This window comes from Drosophila willistoni (genome assembly GCF_018902025.1).
Source record: "Drosophila willistoni isolate 14030-0811.24 chromosome 2L unlocalized genomic scaffold, UCI_dwil_1.1 Seg196, whole genome shotgun sequence".
Taxonomy (NCBI): Eukaryota; Metazoa; Arthropoda; class Insecta; order Diptera; family Drosophilidae; genus Drosophila; species Drosophila willistoni.
The window spans coordinates 9,258,621-9,274,697 of NW_025814048.1; the positions used below are offsets into that span (position 1 = coordinate 9,258,621).

The 16,077-nt window shown below is 39.6% G+C and overlaps 6 protein-coding genes and 1 long non-coding RNA gene across 8 annotated transcripts; 4 read left to right on the forward strand and 3 right to left on the reverse strand.

Moving 5' to 3' along the window:
- Positions 1 to 3,008: 3,008 nt before the first annotated feature.
- LOC6640306 (NF-kappa-B essential modulator) lies at positions 3,009 to 5,552 on the forward strand. The gene is made up of 8 exons (XM_047010269.1): positions 3,009 to 3,019; positions 3,279 to 3,300; positions 3,390 to 3,769; positions 3,835 to 3,937; positions 4,005 to 4,312; positions 4,431 to 4,598; positions 4,657 to 5,040; positions 5,102 to 5,552. Exons 3-8 carry the CDS (start codon positions 3,440 to 3,442, stop codon positions 5,228 to 5,230), a joined length of 1,422 nt encoding a protein of 473 aa, XP_046866225.1. The 5' UTR covers positions 3,009 to 3,019; positions 3,279 to 3,300; positions 3,390 to 3,439; the 3' UTR covers positions 5,231 to 5,552.
- LOC6640533 lies at positions 5,237 to 7,270 on the reverse strand. Its single transcript, XM_002062914.4, has 5 exons — positions 6,433 to 7,270; positions 6,200 to 6,363; positions 6,017 to 6,126; positions 5,502 to 5,961; positions 5,237 to 5,428 (listed from the first exon to the last, which is right to left on the reverse strand). The coding sequence occupies exons 1-5, from the start codon at positions 7,182 to 7,184 to the stop codon at positions 5,340 to 5,342; spliced, it is 1,575 nt and encodes a 524-aa protein (XP_002062950.1). The 5' UTR covers positions 7,185 to 7,270; the 3' UTR covers positions 5,237 to 5,339.
- Positions 7,271 to 7,523: 253 nt separating this feature from the next.
- On the forward strand, positions 7,524 to 9,258 carry LOC6640294 (tyrosine--tRNA ligase, mitochondrial). Of its 2 annotated transcripts, XM_002062913.4 has the most exons (5): positions 7,524 to 7,728; positions 7,780 to 8,112; positions 8,171 to 8,745; positions 8,799 to 8,987; positions 9,051 to 9,258. In XM_002062913.4, the coding sequence occupies exons 1-5, from the start codon at positions 7,586 to 7,588 to the stop codon at positions 9,209 to 9,211; spliced, it is 1,401 nt and encodes a 466-aa protein (XP_002062949.1). In that variant the 5' UTR covers positions 7,524 to 7,585; the 3' UTR covers positions 9,212 to 9,258. The 2 variants fall into 2 exon arrangements, with proteins under 2 accessions (XP_002062949.1, XP_023037822.1); XM_023182054.2 differs by lacking the exon at positions 7,524 to 7,728 and having other exon boundaries at positions 8,047 to 8,112; positions 8,176 to 8,745.
- Positions 9,255 to 10,116, reverse strand: LOC6640270 (uncharacterized RNA-binding protein C365.04c). The gene has a single exon (XM_002062912.4). The coding sequence runs from the start codon at positions 10,042 to 10,044 to the stop codon at positions 9,277 to 9,279; it is 768 nt and encodes a 255-aa protein (XP_002062948.1). The 5' UTR covers positions 10,045 to 10,116; the 3' UTR covers positions 9,255 to 9,276.
- A 197-nt stretch (positions 10,117 to 10,313) lies between these two features.
- LOC6640269 (larval cuticle protein 9) lies at positions 10,314 to 10,955 on the forward strand. The gene is made up of 2 exons (XM_002062911.3): positions 10,314 to 10,570; positions 10,630 to 10,955. The coding sequence occupies exons 1-2, from the start codon at positions 10,559 to 10,561 to the stop codon at positions 10,891 to 10,893; spliced, it is 276 nt and encodes a 91-aa protein (XP_002062947.1). The 5' UTR covers positions 10,314 to 10,558; the 3' UTR covers positions 10,894 to 10,955.
- A 134-nt stretch (positions 10,956 to 11,089) lies between these two features.
- On the forward strand, positions 11,090 to 15,789 carry LOC6640308 (histone-lysine N-methyltransferase eggless). Its single transcript, XM_023174771.2, has 7 exons — positions 11,090 to 12,498; positions 12,556 to 12,673; positions 12,731 to 13,020; positions 13,086 to 13,338; positions 13,391 to 13,902; positions 13,956 to 15,425; positions 15,498 to 15,789. Exons 1-7 carry the CDS (start codon positions 11,167 to 11,169, stop codon positions 15,702 to 15,704), a joined length of 4,182 nt encoding a protein of 1,393 aa, XP_023030539.1. The 5' UTR covers positions 11,090 to 11,166; the 3' UTR covers positions 15,705 to 15,789.
- Positions 15,747 to 16,002, reverse strand: LOC124460043. The gene is made up of 2 exons (XR_006954000.1): positions 15,941 to 16,002; positions 15,747 to 15,837 (listed from the first exon to the last, which is right to left on the reverse strand). It is a non-coding gene; the product is annotated as an uncharacterized LOC124460043 (long non-coding RNA).
- Between the last annotated feature and the right edge of the window lie 75 nt (positions 16,003 to 16,077).

A 16,077-nucleotide genomic window follows, 5' to 3' on the forward strand; every position in this document is an offset into this window, starting at 1 on the left:
GTAGGGCCCTTCATATACCCTGGTGTGGGTCAACAAGTGCCTCTTGAAACATTTTTGCACATTTGTTTCGAAATTTTCACACTTTTGGCATTTAAACATTTTGGCGGCACAAACAAAATTAAATAAAGGGACAAGTTTTAAACAAAACATCATGGCGACGGCGTCTCTAAAAGCTCTAGAGCTTTTAAAGAAGCTTTTAAAATTAACCGTTTGAAAGGAAACTTTTTAAACTCTTATTAAAAAGAAGAAGAATCACTAAGCGTCACTTTGGCTATATAAAGATAAATATATAAAGATATATAAATATATATATATAAAGATGTCTTTCGCATACAAAAACAGGATATTTTATTTGGACGCCCTTCCTGGACTGGGGAATTTGGAGGAAAATGTAAAAAAGAATTTCGTGGCCACCATGGAGGGCCATATAAAAAGGTTGATCAATGGGGCCTATTTTGATCCTGATGTGCTTTGCGAAATGGAGGAATCGGTGCCATACAGCCTCAATATTGATGAGTTCTGGCACCACACCCTCCCCTTTGTCCATAAGGTAAGACCAAACATTATCCAAGAATGCAAGGCTCCAAACTAATCAATTGTGTCTCACATACATTTGCAGATATTTGTAGTGCTCCTCACAAATTTGAACACGGGCCACATGAAGCTGGTATACGCTGCCAACTGCTGCCCAAGCGCTAGGACGGAGACAAAGAGATTTGTAAGTACAATTGACAAAATGTGTATATGTACATACATAGATAATATTAATTTGAATTCATTTTTTTTTTTTTGCTGCAGCTCACTGATTCGGAAGAGGTCGCCGTGACTTTGCTTAAGGTCATGTATCAGGTCCCACCATGTCGCCTGAAAAATATTGTGGCGCTGGTGTCGGACCGGAATAAGATGAATGTGCGGGCTCTGGAGGACGCAGAGAAAATGTTGGGGCGAAATCTACCTCCTGTCATATTTGATTCGACACAGATTGCCAGTAAATTCAACATGGAGAAGGACCCGTTCACTCGGGCCAGTATGGAGGAAATACTGGCGACTCTTTTTAAGAGGGAGTCTTATAAGAGCCAACTGGACGATATAGAGACGATGTGCAATGGTTCAAATTACAAAACCCTACAATTATTATGGGGGTTTAGTACTTCATTGGAAAAAATTTTGAAAAAGGTGTTCGACATTGATGCCAGCATCACCACCTTCAATGTCGGGCATCTTTCAAACGACAAGCTGGAGGCGTATGGAAGAAGTGCTGTCAGCCAGATTAACCTATCATTTTCTAAATTATTATAAACGATTGAGGAAAGATGATGCATTTCGAGTAGTTTGGTTTCTCGGAAGAGGGGGGGGACGGTGAGTAAAACCCGGAGAAATGGGATGAGCGATCGGTAATGAACCGATAATACCAGCGAATGTGTTTAAATGGGGCAGTAGGATACCAAAACTGCCAGGAAGGGTGGGTATGCCGGGATCAATTCAAAGCCCAAGGCCAGATCCCCAAGCCGGTGGGTGTGAAGCGTTTGTGTGTGTATAATGACCGAAGTATATGTAGTAATATTTTTTTTTAGTCTTGAGTAACAGTCTCCAGTGGATGTCGTCCTCAATGATGTAACCTGGATTGTGTTTGATACATTTTTTTATTGTTGTGCGCGAAAGAGGCAGGGTTATCGAATCCCACGACCCGATTATAGCTAGCCGGCGAGCCTCTTCGAGTTATCGACGAGCATAGGACCAGGTAAGGTCATAACAATTTTGAATAATAATTTACATTAATCATAACTACGCATAAGTCAATTTCAAGCATAATTAGTCATAAATAATAATTCTGCTTTGAGAATTTACTTTATTCTTACATTTTATTACACTTAAATTGCAATTTAGCTATTTGGCTTTTGACACATTTTGCCTGGCGTGAAAACGGCTAAACTGTCTGCACTTTGCCCAACAAAGTCAGCCCATTTTGTCAGTGACGTCAGTGAGTCAGTGACGATATACCGAGTGGCGAATTAGTTCATATGGCTGAGCGAATTGGCTTTGAACAAAATTTGCGGGCAAAAGGTACCCTCACATTTTAACAATTTTCTCGAAAACCTTACGGTATTGGGTATTGGGACTATGACAAACATGTTGAAAAAAGAACTCCCATGATTCTGGCATTCAATCTTCATTGAGCCATGTTGCTTGAAGCTAGTTTTTGCCCAACAAAGTCAGCCCATTTTTTCATACATTTTGTGACCATATACCGAGTGGCGAATTGGTTCATATGGGTGAGCGAATTGGCTTTGAACAAAATTTGCGGGCAAAAGGTACCCTCACATTTTAACAATTTTCTCGAAAACCTTACGCTATTGGGTATTGGGACTATGACAAACATGTTGAAAAAAGAACTCCCATGATTCTGGCATTCAATCTTCATTGAGCCATATTGCTTGAAGCTAGTTTTTGCCCGTTGAAATCTATCTATTTTTTGGCACATTTTGTATGGGGAAAATCATGGTTGGTTCATAAAAATGCAATTTTCTCGAAAACTGTATGAAACCACATAATGAAACTTGGTGGGAATATAGATGAATAACTGAGGAATAATCTGGCATTCAATCTTCATTGAGCCATGTTTTTGGAAAGGATATACACGAAAGCGAAAAAAGGACTTTTTCGAGGAGAAATTGTCAATACATGGAATGCTCAAAAACCCCCAAAACTGAATTAAAACGATAATTTCATCTATTTTTTATAATTTACAAAAAAATTAACGGAGGGTTAACAGAGGACCGTCGCTAACTCGAGTTTAACAGTGTCGGTAACTTGACGGACATTATATTTTATTAGACTTAAATGGCAATTTAGCAACTTGGCTTCTCACACATTTAGCCTGGCGTGAAAACGGCTAAACTGTCTGCACTAGCCAGTAAAACGCAAAACAGTCCCTGATCTGGAAAAGTACCAAATTTAGAAACGCATACACCGCATTACAGCACAACAATAATAGATAGCACAATATCGCCAGATAAGGGTAAATATTTCAAGATTGGTTCCTTTTTTTGCAAAAGCTACGCAGCTAAAAAAAATCACACTTTTCACACAATGAATGAATCACACACAACAAATGCAGGTGGTGCTTTGCTCATATTTTTGGAATTAATATACATTTTTATCTATATACATACGTATGTATGAATATACATATATGTATATTACTTACGTAGAAGTATTAGTCAATTTGTTTTCATTTTTATATATTGATTTTGAACTGCACCTACCCCTGGGCCCAGACTACCCTCCGGCCTTCATCAGGTAATAAACAGATGAAATGAGTGTCGAAAATAGTAAAAGTCGGGGCTTCCCATGTAAAATCTGTCAGCAAAACTTAGATACCGAATTAGCTCATATAATCTTTTCAGTTGAACAGCGATCGCCAACGTGTATAGGCGCCATGTCTGAAGAGGAATCGTTTGTTATATTGGGCAGTTCGCCTCTTCCTTCTCTGTGCGCGGATGGAATTGGCTTGATTGACGATGCCTTACATAATGATAAGAAGATTGCAGATATTGGCGAAGAAAATAAAGAAGCATCTCAAGTGGAATCGGCAAGCTTGACACAGTTAAGTGTCAGCTCCATTCAACCCAAAAGCAATGAAAACAGTTTGCAGACTTCTCTAGATAAAAATGTGAAAACAAATGGAAGTAATGGCACTAATGGTCATGCACCCAAATCTCTGGCTACTAGTTTTATTTTGGGCGAAATAAACTCTTCTGTCTTAAAGGTAAGCCTCAAAAAGTTTATAATAATCTTTCAAACTATATATTCACCTTCTCTCTTTACTTGTAGACTAGCGTTTACTCACAGTTTCCCACCTTGACCTCATTGGAGTCTTGTGCCGAGGATGTGGTAAAGTTGCAAAACTTGATAACCGAACACGATGCTCTAAAAAGTAGGAATAACCAACCAAATAAGATCTCATAATGGATATTAATAAATGTTTTTCTTCTCTCATTTAGAGACTTTGCTTAAAGTTAATGCCACAATGGAAGAGTATTATAAAATCTCTCAAGAAAGGTATAAAGAATCAGCGGCCCGAGAATTACGTTACCAGGAGCAGGCAAAATCTCTCAATGAGCAAATAGAACAATTACGTCAAGAAAATCAACAACTAAAAGATGAGGTGGCATCAACTCGTACAGCAGTACAGTCCATAGAGGAACTCACACAAAAAGAAACCCAGGAGCTAAGACAAACTTTGTCGGAAAAAATATCCTTGATTCAAAATATGCGTGTGGAAATTGAAAAGCTATCGCAACAGCAAATGGTAGGCAAATATTGATATTTACATTTTCATTAATCATCGAAAAATCGAGAATGTTTGGTGTGAATTCCCCCGATCAGATCACTTATCATAAATATATACGTTTTATTTACTCATTTAGCCATCATATGACTTTATACAGGAAATAAAGAAAGAAGAGAAAACGGATGCAAAGAAAATTCAAGAAAACTCATCTTGTGACGAATGCCATAAACAGGCGGTTAAAATAAAGGAACTTGAACGCGAAATGTCCAAATTGATGGCTGAAAATATAGAAACTATGGAAATGGTAAATGATTTAATATTCGAGAAATTTCAAAAATTTACACAAATATTAATTTTTGTAGAAAAAAATCTATATTGATGAAATTAATTGCCTGAAAGTAAACCTAACCTGTGCAGAGGAGTTGGTTGGCAGAATGCAGCGGGACATACAAGAGCTAAAAACAAATGATGCCCAGCAACGAGAACAGATTGCCTATTTGCAAACCCAAAATGATATCTATCGCAGAGATTTCGAAATGGAGCGAGCAGATCGTGAGAAAAATGCCGGCGAAAAGGAACAGTATTTGATGGACTTGCGTGATCTACAGCGACGCAATCAGAAGCTTATCGAGGATATGGCTCAAATGCATAAAAATAATAGCCCATCCGTTGGCTTATCATCGGCGTCGACTTCGTTGGGCTCATCAAGTAGTAATAGCCTCCGAGATAATCAGCGACCCGTAAGAGTAGGCTTACGCTTTTGATTTGCAAATTGTAAGCGTCTAATGATTACTTGTACTTTATTAGGTTTTGGATCCAACAGGAGCAGCTGCGCAAACATCCTCGTATAACTTACGTTGCCCCATTTGCTCCAAATCTTTCAATTCTCTCAGCGTATTACAGAGCCATGTAAATGATTGTTTGGACCAGCATTAACATAAATGGGATTATTTTTTTTTTATTAATTTTAAGGTATCAAATATATATATATATATACATAGATATAATAGAAATTGAAAATATCGCTTCGGCTATGTTATATTATTCACAATTTACTTTGTATTGGTGGCATCTCAAGAGACCAAACACGATGAACATCCTGACTGGCAACCAGATTGTTGAGAATCTTGACATCTGCAAAGAAAGCCGCATTAAATTTATTATTTTTATTTTAAAATACATATTAATTATGCTTTTGATAAAATACCATTAGTTTTTGCAAATTCATGGAGAGTAAAGCGTATATCACAAATTGGAATGGCTGTATTTATATTTGGATAGATCATATCATCCACTTTAATGTTGGAGACGCAGACACCAATCATATAACCATTCTGATCAAACATCGGTCCACCACTCTGTCCCGCCTGAACACTGCCATCCGACATAATGGCACCCGTATCACATTTTATAATTCTTCCTTGGAATATGGATGGATTGAAATCGTATTTAAAATTAAAATTCACAAAATAGGGAAAACCAGCATTATAGACAGTCTGGCCCAATGTGGCACGTTGTCTGGCCAAGCGTACACAATGCCTTTCGGGCACATCATCGGGAGCCGTAAGTAGTGCCAAATCATAGGGTCGATTATCCTCGGGATTTGACCAAATCACATCCGCTTGGAATTCCCGATCAGCTGCTCGGCAAATAACCTGGGAATTCACCTACAAGGAAAGGGCGTATAGCCTAAAATGGCATAAATAAATAAAGATGACATACCTGGCCCACAACATGGCCACATGTGAGTATGAAACGCTTATTGCGAACCTTGATAAAAGTGCCAGTGCCCTGTTGACCTTGGGATTGGATCACCACAATTGTTCGTTCCCCTGCAAGAATATTTCCAAATTATCTTATATATCATAAACAAAAATATGATAAACAAAAATAGGCACCACTTACAGGGAAAATTTGTGGAATCTCTGGGTAGATTAAAACTGGCTATAGGTATACCCAATTGATCCATAAAATTTTTGAATAGATAACCAAAATTGGCAGCTAACGTGAGATTAACATTCTCCTGCTGCCTCTGGAATGACGTGCATATCACTATGCCAATTAAACGGCTTTAAATATAAAAGGAATCGGTTAGTAAATTGCAAAACTTTTTCAGCTTTGGTTGACATCCTACTTACAGCTTATTATTAAAAACTGCTGAGCCTTCACAGCCCAAGGGTAAGGCATTTGACAGTGAAAATAAGCAAGCACCTCGTCCCATAACATTGGAAACCTTGCCAATGCTTATAGTCTTGTAGAAATTCTCCAACCCAAAAGGCGAACACATAACCAGAACATCGTCCAGTGTGTGTATGGAATGCAAATACCTTAAATAGTTGGCAATATTGTCTAAGAAACGTTGAAACGACTCCGTGGACTCTGTGGAGGGGCGCATGCTCAGCAGTATGAAACTGGAGCGTAAAATTGCATTTGCATCTTGGGAATCGGCATTGAGAAGGATTCTGTGTAAATTTCGAGACACTTCTGCGGCACAAAACACATACAATGGTCGGGCTGAGTAACGTGTCAAAATGTGTTGTCTTTGTTTACTCTGATTGACAGGGATCAAGGTCGGAGAACTTTGGTTAGTGGCATTCAGTTGGGGGCGCTGTCGATCAAAGGTCACCAGATAAGTCAAGGAGCGAAGATATTTGCATGCCTCGTTGTCCTCATCCTGGACTTTGACCAATTCACATTGTTGTAGACTTGATATAATGCCAGCGGCCGAACCACCTTCCGCTCCTTTGTCTTTCTCTCCCGTTGACTCAATACAACTTTGGATTAGGCTACCAGAGCTAATGATGATATCGTTGTTTATTATAATAGCCGATTGCTTGGCTCCTGGTGCATTAGCCACTTCGATGAGGGCGTGGCGTATTTTGAGTAACATCTCTTTTGTGGTCAGGAGGAGTCCATTTCCAGGTTCAGAATTTGGACTCCCAATTTTGCTGCGTACAATAACAAATGATGTTATACAACACTGAACGGTAAAGAAACGTTCCATAATCAAAAGATAACACAAGAAATGAGTGACTACGTCATTAATTTCCATTCCATTCGAAAGTTAATCAACTTAAATAATAATCAATAAATAAAAAATTAAATGCTAAACGCTGTCGATTGATTTTAGTTATAGAAATTCAACACTTTTATTTTAAATTCCATGGCGCAACCTTCTCATGCTATGCCAAATGTGCTACCTTTCGAGCCTCCAGCGTGGTGCCTTTAACCACTTCACAACACTGACAAAAGTGGTTTCTGATTTAATATTCTGCATCCTCCTTTTGCATAATGTTTCCTCCTAAACTGGGTCTTGGGCTGTTCCGGCGGCTCCAAGTCACCCATCTATCTCCCCGCCGTCATCTCACACACAAAAATCTATTGGAGCTAACGGATAGGGGTTTCTTTCAAAGTATTTTTCCGGATACAGCTGCGTAAGTTTCTTGAAATCCTGTCAAGCTGAATGAAAACTATTTCCCCCGCAGACCTAGGATGAAGCATTTGTTCACCAGTGGCCGGCAAAGCATTTATGCCGGCTTTGATCCTACTGCCGATAGCCTACATGTTGGTAATCTCCTCGTGATCATGGGCTTACTTCATTGCCAACGAGCCGGTCATAAACCCATTGCCTTAGTCGGTGGAGCCACTGGTCTAATTGGTGATCCAAGTGGACGGAAAACTGAGCGCAATCAGCTAGGCGAATCTGTAATTGAGACGAACCTAAAGGCTATAGAGCAACAGTTGCTTCGTGTCTTTAAAAACCATGAGGATTGCCTCTGGGATACTAAGAAAAACAAGTCCCCATTAGCTCCTCTCACGTAAGACCATGATAATGTAGGCGAATGGCAACTAAACTAATGAATCTATCTTCCTCAGTATAGTCAACAATGCCGAATGGTATGCCAATCTGCACCTTGTGGAGTTTATAGCTAATATGGGTCGGCATTTTCGTATGGGATCCATGCTCTCGCGCTCTTCTGTCCAATCGCGTTTGGAATCAGAGGATGGCATGAGCTTCACCGAGTTTACTTATCAGATATTCCAAGCCTACGATTGGCTTCATTTACTACAAAAACACAATTGCTGCTTCCAAATGGGCGGCTCCGATCAAATGGGCAATCTGATGACTGGTCATGAGCTAATCAGTCGTGTGGAACGCAAACGTGAAGTCTTTGGCCTTACACTGCCTATAGTAACGAATGAGGAGGGCGATAAATTTGGCAAATCTGCAGGAAATGCCGTTTGGCTAGATCCAGAGAAGACTTCACCATTTGCCCTGTATCAGTTTTTCCTGCGCATGCCGGACTCAGAGGTCGAGAAGCTATTGAAGCTCTTTACATTTATACCCCTGCCCGAGGTGGAGCAACTGATCAGAGAACACCAGAAAGAGCCGGAGAAGAGGAAGGCCCAGACTTTATTGGCAGAAGATGTTACACTGCTAGTCCATGGCGGTAAAATTAGCTAAATCTTGACTTGAAATGTTTACTGAATTTTATATCTTTAGAGAATGGCCTGAAGCAGGCGGAACGTGTCACAAATGCCTTATATAAAGGAAATGTAGAGGCCTTAGCGGAACTTAACTATGCAGAAATCAAACAGACCCTTCAAGGAGCCATTTTAGTGGATATGTTAAAAGAATCTGGCATGTCCATACTCCAACTAGCCCTGAAAGCTAAATGTTTTCCCACAGAGAGTGAGTTTTTCTAGACTAAAAACTAAGTGTATAAATTAATTTTCCCTCAAATCTCTATCTCAGACGATGCTGTGCGCATTATCAATGCCGGTGGATTCTATGTCAATCAGAAGCGAGTCCAGAACATAGCCGAAGTCATCACCACTGGAGTTCACATACTTCGCAATGATATTTCCCTGCTGAGAGTGGGAAAACGCAATTTTTATATCATACGCTGGAAATAAGTTATATTCTATTGTTGACCTAATTATAAGATATTTGCTTTAATTTAGTTTTGCACTGAATTTATTTATGGTTTAGGTCTAGATGCCGGTTTGCGCCATCTTTTTCTGGCTTTCAGTTCCTTGGCCTTTTCCTTCTTCAGATCCTTGTCATAGAACTTGCCGCTTTTGGTGAAAGTCTTCTGTTCGTTACGCATCTCGGCTAGCTTTCGATTTTTTTGTTTGATTATATTCTTCTTGTTGGCCGATTTCTTTTTGCCTGCTTCGGATATTTGGACTTTTATGTTACGTCCTTGTAGTTCAGTATTATGCAACTGGAAGCCATTCTGGAAACTTTCCAAATCGTTCATCTCAACAAAGGCAAAGCCGCCGCGGCGTTTCTTTGGAATCCTTATGGATCTAACTGATCCTACGCGAGAGAAGTGCAATTCTAGATCATCTTTTGTGGTCTCAAAGTTTAGATTTGTCACATAGAGGACATGTCTGTTGGTCTTAGAGGCTCCGCGCAAAAGGCTGTCCAATTGATTCTTTGTTATATGACCTTCTGGTACCGATTCCTCCTCCGATTCTGATTCTTCCTGCTCGGATCCGGATTGCTTCTTGTCCTCCTCGTTATCTGGCTTTCCTTCTTCATCGGGTTCGCTTTCGTCTTTCTCGGATTCACTGGAAATTTGTTTTTCCTCTTCTTTGTCCACATAAGTTCCATCGAAAATCTGTTGGCGCTTCTCATCATCAAAATTACCCAGAAGATCGGCAGAATCACCGTGGACTGTGCGCCGAACACGCTTGGGCTTAACAAATGCCTCCACTTCGTAGTCACTGTCTGAATCCGACATGGTAGAGCCAAATAAAATAATAATAAACAAAACAAATGGTCCGCTGTTCGTATCAGCACGTGTAATAATAAAAAAGAAAAACTGGCCTAATTACATCTTACAACACTGTTAATAGTTAAGCGCGAATTTTTGAAATATGAAAACCTGTTCTAAGAGAGTGGAGTGTGTATTTAGAAATTATGCAAATTTGGGAGCAAACCAAAAATAATTAATATACCGGTTTCTTTTCTTATCAACATCTGTTAAACTCGATTTATATTTCAATTTATTATTATCTTGCTTTAAAAATACATTCATTAGATCAGATAACTACCGATGTATCTTTGCTCATAAAATATATTTATTTCATAAAGTATTATGCAAAATAACTGCACTGCTGACTCTTTTGTTTTTAATAAAGTCAAGAGTTCCAGTTCCTGAAAGATTTATACGGCGCTACTTCATGTCAGGGAACTGCTATAAAAGCTATTGAATTTCGGCAGAAATTCATTAGATCTGTTTCACTCAGCTCAACATGAAGTTCTTGGTGAGTTAAGAAGAAAATGCAGTAATTTTTGGAATTAAAAATAATTATCGTTTCTTTAGATTGTTTTTGCCTGCCTTTTGGCCATCGCTTTTGCCAATGAAGATGCCAAGGTCCTGCATGAGGATAGTGAAGTAAATGTGGAGGATTTCAAATACAACCTGGAACTCGACAATCATATTAAAGTGTCCCAGGAAGGACAACTGAAGGATCATGACAACTGGGTTGTGCACGGTGAATATGAATACATTGCTCCCGATGGCTCTCCCGTCAAGGTTACCTACACGGCTGATGATACCGGTTACCATCCAGTTGTGCATGCTTAAGTGAATTCAAAACCATCAGAAAAAATAAATAACGAAACGAAGAACAACTGCATACAAGAAAACAAATCGAGATTTTTTATTTCCGTTAGAATTTAGTTTGATGCAAAAACAGTGTTGAGAAGTCTGGGAAAGCGGTACTGTAAAATACATCAAAATTTTTTTTAAGTGTTGTTAATTGTGCGAGTGAATGCAGAATTTTTTTTTTGTTTTCTGCGGCATTTAGTTATTTTGTTTAATTATTTTACGAAAAGTTTAGTCTCCGAATTAAGAGAAATGGATTCCGAAGAGACTGCAGAGAAACCACCAAGTGAGCTTCTAGTCACAGCTACAGATGAAGTGGAAGCTGAAAAGCCGGGTGAAGTTACAATACCTAAGAGCGGTGTGGTTGTTGTGGGCGAAGAGAAAGAGAAGGAAGAGGAAACACCCGGGGATGCAAATATAAATGATGCAGAAATTATGGATTTAACAGAAGAGTTGGCAACAGAAAAGCCTATTGAAAAGGAATCCACAAACGAAGTTGAAGCGTCACCAACTCAGAAAGATGAGGATAAAGATGATTCAAATAATATCGAATTGCCAGCTTCACCTGCCGACAAAACAAGCGAAGTGGGGCAGGCAGATCATGAAATGGTCCAGGAGTTGGACATCAATGTAAAGGATGCAGATGCTGATAATAGCATTGAGGTGATTAGCAGTCCCATACCAAATGAGACAGAAATCACAACTGTGTCTAGTGGGGATGTGGACGAATTGGAAGAACCCAGTAAAGCTGGAGAAGATAACTTGGACAGCAGCATAGAACTAATTGAAAGTCCCAAGACGGTTCCAGTAGAAGAATTGCCCAATGAGGAGACACAACAGGCGGAAGCTAAGCCAAAAGAACCCGAATCAGATAGCAGTATTGAAGTTATAGTAAGCCCAGAAAAATCAGAGGCACTAAAGCAACAGGATACCATAGATGAATCAAAAGATGACAGTGACCTTGAATTATTGGAGGAATCTACACCAGCTCAAGAGACTGAAAAGCAAGAGGATCACACCGAAAAGCCTGAAAGCTTGATAGAGGAAAAGAAATCTCCAGAGGAAACTGTTTCTGAGACAGATGAGAAAGTCGATAGTGAGCTTGCCATCGAAGCTACTCCCATGGAAGTAGACGAAGAAGTAGAAATAAACAAAGAATCATCTGCAGAGGTTAAAAATGTTCCGGAAGATGACAATATGTCTTCAAAGGAAGAAGAAGTTATTGCAGACAAACCAACAGCAATAACAAATGTAATTGAAGATGTTGTCATGGAAGTAGAGGCAACAGCAGCAGAATCAACTGCGACTGACGAAGTTGCTTCCAAGAGTGAAAATGAATTTGAAGTCAAACTGGAAGAGACAGAGACTAAACCAGAGGTGGTCCAACCGCCTGAAGATAAATCCATCTCCGATGGGGATATCTTCTACAATAAGGAATGCCTCAATTGTCATTGCCAACATCAGCATAAACAATTTATTTTGGCCAGTGCAGCAGTTGTTAACTATTACCGAGTTCCCCGTAAGGCGAATAAACGACAATTTATTTGCATGGGATGCCATGATAACGCCATAGAAATGTATGAGGTAAGTAGGAATCCATTTTCCTTCGAATCAGAGAATAAATTTGAATAAATTTTATAGGAATATGCAGGTCATCTAATTGCCAAACAGCCATTGCTACTCAAAGAATTTAAGCAGGAACATACAGAATTTGTAGCTCTCGACAGTAGCGATGAAGAGGATAACGAAGTGGCACCTGGTAAGTACTCGATGAACTAATTTATTACTTAATCCTTATAACTCCTTCCCATTGCAGCTGAAGGTGAATTCTCGTGCAACGATTTGAGATTGATTGAGAGTGAATTGGAAGATGCCATACAAAGTGTATTCGAAAGGGTGGACATTAAGCAACAAATCACTTGGTCAAAGAAAATATTAACAGAAAAATACAAGCAATTGGAAAACAAATTCAAAGTGGTCGGCACAGAGTTGGGTAGACTACAAAAGTCTGCAGATCAAATGCATTTCGCTCTCTATAATTCGTGTCAAGTGGTGCAACAGCATAAACCTCCATTGGATCTGTATCAGAATTTAAGCGACTATGTGGTAAGTGGCTGACGGATCTAAATGACTCACCAAACATCCATTAATATGTTCCATCTAATTCATAGCAAGTTCCTCCGCCTGGCGAAATTGAACGTCCTCCCATTCAGTTAAATGAGACTTATTATGCGGTGAAAAACAAAGCCATTGCCAGTTGGGTGTCCATTAAAGTTATTGAATTTGTGGAAAGCACCACTGTGGGTGGAAATACAGTGCAGAGTTTTAAGATCAAATATCTAAATACACCATATCAAATGGTTAAAACCGTGACAGCCAAGCATATAGCATACTTTGAGCCGCCGCCAGTGAGATTACCCATTGGTAAGTGTAAAATTGATTGAATTGATTCCTTTACCAAGTTCTTTTATCTTAGGCACTCGAGTGATTGCTTATTTCGATGGCAGTACTCTCATACGTGGACGAGAGCGCAAGGAACGTGGTGTGGTTCAGAGCGCCTTTTATCCTGGCATTATAGCCGAACCCATAAAACAGGCAAATCGTTTTCGTTATTTAATCTTTTACGATGATGGTTATACCCAGTATGTGTTGCATAAAGATGTACGTTTGGTTTGTCAAGCATCGGAGAAAGTGTGGGAGGATGTGCATCCAAATTCACGAGATTTCATACAGAAATATGTTGAGAAATATTCAGTAGATAGGCCCATGGTGCAGTGCACACGTGGACAGAGCATGAATACGGAATCGAATGGTACTTGGTTATATGCCAGAGTCATCGATATAGACTGCAGCCTGGTGCTAATGCAGTTTGAGGGTGATAAGAATCATACAGAATGGATCTATCGTGGTTCCTTGCGTCTTGGTCCTGTGTTCAAGGAGACGCAAAACTCATTGAATAGCATGCAACATCAGACAAGAGTGCCAAGGGTAAGTTGTACTCTTGCAGCAAGATCATCTATTAATTTCAATTAATCTTTTAGCGCACTGAGCCCTTTATACGCTATACTAAAGAGATGGAATCCAGCAGCAGGCAGGTGAATCAACAAATGCGTGCTATTGCCAGAAAGAGTAGCTCGGCACCACAACAAGTTGCTGCCACATCCTCATCGGCATCCCAATCACACGCTGCACCGGCTGCATCTAGAACTAATACCAGTGCCAGCACGGTGAAACATCTCAATAATTCTACGATCTATGTGGATGATGAGAATCGTCCAAAAGGTCATGTGGTTTACTTCACTGCCAAACGGAATTTACCTCCTAAGATCTACAAACATCACGAATGCACGCCAAATTGTCTCTTTAAGATAGTTCATCGCCTGGATAGCTATAGTCCTTTAGCCAAGCCATTGCTATCGGGTTGGGAGCGTCTAGTCCTGCGCCAGAAGATCAAACGAAGTGTAGTCTATCGTGGTCCATGTGGCAAGAGTTTTCGTAATCTTGCTGAAGTTCATCAGTATTTAAGAGCCACGGATAATGTTTTAAATGTGGATAATTTTGATTTTACTCCCGATTTGAGATGTCTGGCTGAGTACTCGATTGATCCGACAATTGTTAAGGAAGCGGATATTTCAAAGGGTCAAGAGAAGATGGCCATTCCACTGGTTAACTACTATGACAACACATTGCCACCGCCCTGCACCTATGCAAAGCAACGTATTCCCACCGAGGGAGTGCATTTGAATCTCGATGAAGAGTTCCTAGTTGGTTGCGACTGTGAGGATGATTGTTCCGATAAATCCAAGTGCTCATGCTGGCAGTTAACTGTAGCTGGCGTAAAATATTGTAATTCCGCAAAGCCCATTGAGGAAATTGGCTATCAGTATAAACGACTCCATGAGCATGTGCCCACTGGCATCTATGAATGTAATTCCCGCTGCAAGTGCAAAATGAATTGTCTGAATCGTGTAGTGCAGCATTCGCTGGAAATGAAGTTGCAAGTTTTCAAGACCTCCAATCGTGGTTGGGGCTTACGATGTGTCAACGACATACCTAAGGGAGCCTTTATCTGCATCTATGCCGGACATCTGCTAACCGAGACTAAAGCCAATGAGGGTGGTCAAGATGCGGGTGATGAGTATTTTGCCGATTTGGATTATATCGAAGTGGCAGAACAATTGAAAGAAGGTTTCGAATCGGATGTAGAGCATTCGGAGCATGATATGGATGATGACAATATGGGACGTGATGGAGAAGATGGTGATGATGATTTCAGGCCACATAATCACTATCAGCCCAGTAAGAGGGACACCAGATTGCGTGTCTCACGCAGTAATTCCACTCAAAACAATGAATTGGATTCGCAAGAGCGAGCGGTCATTAATTTCAATCCGAATGCGGATCTAGATGAAACAGTGCGTGAAAATTCTGTGCGTCGTTTGTTTGGTAAAGATGAGGCACCTTACATTATGGATGCCAAGACAACTGGCAATCTAGGGCGTTATTTCAATGTAAGTTGGTAGATAATCACAGACTGCAGCATTTGGTTTATAATTATAATTTCTCAATTATTTCTCTTTCAGCACTCTTGTAATCCCAATTTATTCGTGCAGAATGTATTCGTGGACACTCATGATCTTCGTTTCCCTTGGGTGGCCTTCTTTTCGGCATCGCACATACGATCCGGCACTGAATTGACTTGGAATTATAACTATGAAGTTGGTGTGGTTCCTGGCAAGGTTCTCTATTGTCAATGTGGAGCTGCCAATTGCCGCATAAGATTACTTTAAATATATATAATAGAACTAAAAATAAGGTAAAAGATGAAATGATGGCAAAATAAAATAAATAAACTTTATTTCAACATCTCCTAAATTAAGCTGTTTGAAGAAAGGGATTTTTCTTTTTTTGATAACCCATTTTCTGAAATATGATAGAAATTTTATAGCTTCATTCAACAATTTCGAAGTATTTGCAGATTATGGTATTTAAAAAAAGGGTATGTACATATTATTTTTGGACTTACTGTCTGTTAACCGTCTTTTCAATGTTATCGATTATTTTTTGATATTTCGATAAGAGCGTGACTTATCGAATGTGTGTTGGGCAAGACAGAGAAGAGAGCATTTTGTGTTCTATAATATTTTGATAAAAAAAAAATTG

Coding starts and splice junctions, on each gene's coding strand:
- LOC6640306 (XM_047010269.1), top strand. CDS start 3,440: ATGTCTGAAGAGGAATCGTTTGTTATATTGGGCAGTTCGCCTCTTCCT. Junction 3,770..3,834: donor TAAACTCTTCTGTCTTAAAG/GTAAGCCTCAAA, acceptor CTTTACTTGTAG/ACTAGCGTTTACTCACAGTT. Junction 4,599..4,656: donor ATATAGAAACTATGGAAATG/GTAAATGATTTA, acceptor TAATTTTTGTAG/AAAAAAATCTATATTGATGA.
- LOC6640533 (XM_002062914.4), bottom strand. CDS start 7,184: ATGTTACTCAAAATACGCCACGCCCTCATCGAAGTGGCTAATGCACCA. Junction 6,364..6,432: donor GCAGTTTTTAATAATAAGCT/GTAAGTAGGATG, acceptor TTATATTTAAAG/CCGTTTAATTGGCATAGTGA. Junction 6,127..6,199: donor AGATTCCACAAATTTTCCCT/GTAAGTGGTGCC, acceptor ATATTCTTGCAG/GGGAACGAACAATTGTGGTG.
- LOC6640294 (XM_002062913.4), top strand. CDS start 7,586: ATGTTTCCTCCTAAACTGGGTCTTGGGCTGTTCCGGCGGCTCCAAGTC. Junction 7,729..7,779: donor ATTTTTCCGGATACAGCTGC/GTAAGTTTCTTG, acceptor TTTCCCCCGCAG/ACCTAGGATGAAGCATTTGT. Junction 8,746..8,798: donor TACACTGCTAGTCCATGGCG/GTAAAATTAGCT, acceptor TTATATCTTTAG/AGAATGGCCTGAAGCAGGCG.
- LOC6640270 (XM_002062912.4), bottom strand. CDS start 10,044: ATGTCGGATTCAGACAGTGACTACGAAGTGGAGGCATTTGTTAAGCCC.
- LOC6640308 (XM_023174771.2), top strand. CDS start 11,167: ATGGATTCCGAAGAGACTGCAGAGAAACCACCAAGTGAGCTTCTAGTC. Junction 12,674..12,730: donor GGATAACGAAGTGGCACCTG/GTAAGTACTCGA, acceptor TTCCCATTGCAG/CTGAAGGTGAATTCTCGTGC. Junction 13,021..13,085: donor AGAATTTAAGCGACTATGTG/GTAAGTGGCTGA, acceptor TCTAATTCATAG/CAAGTTCCTCCGCCTGGCGA.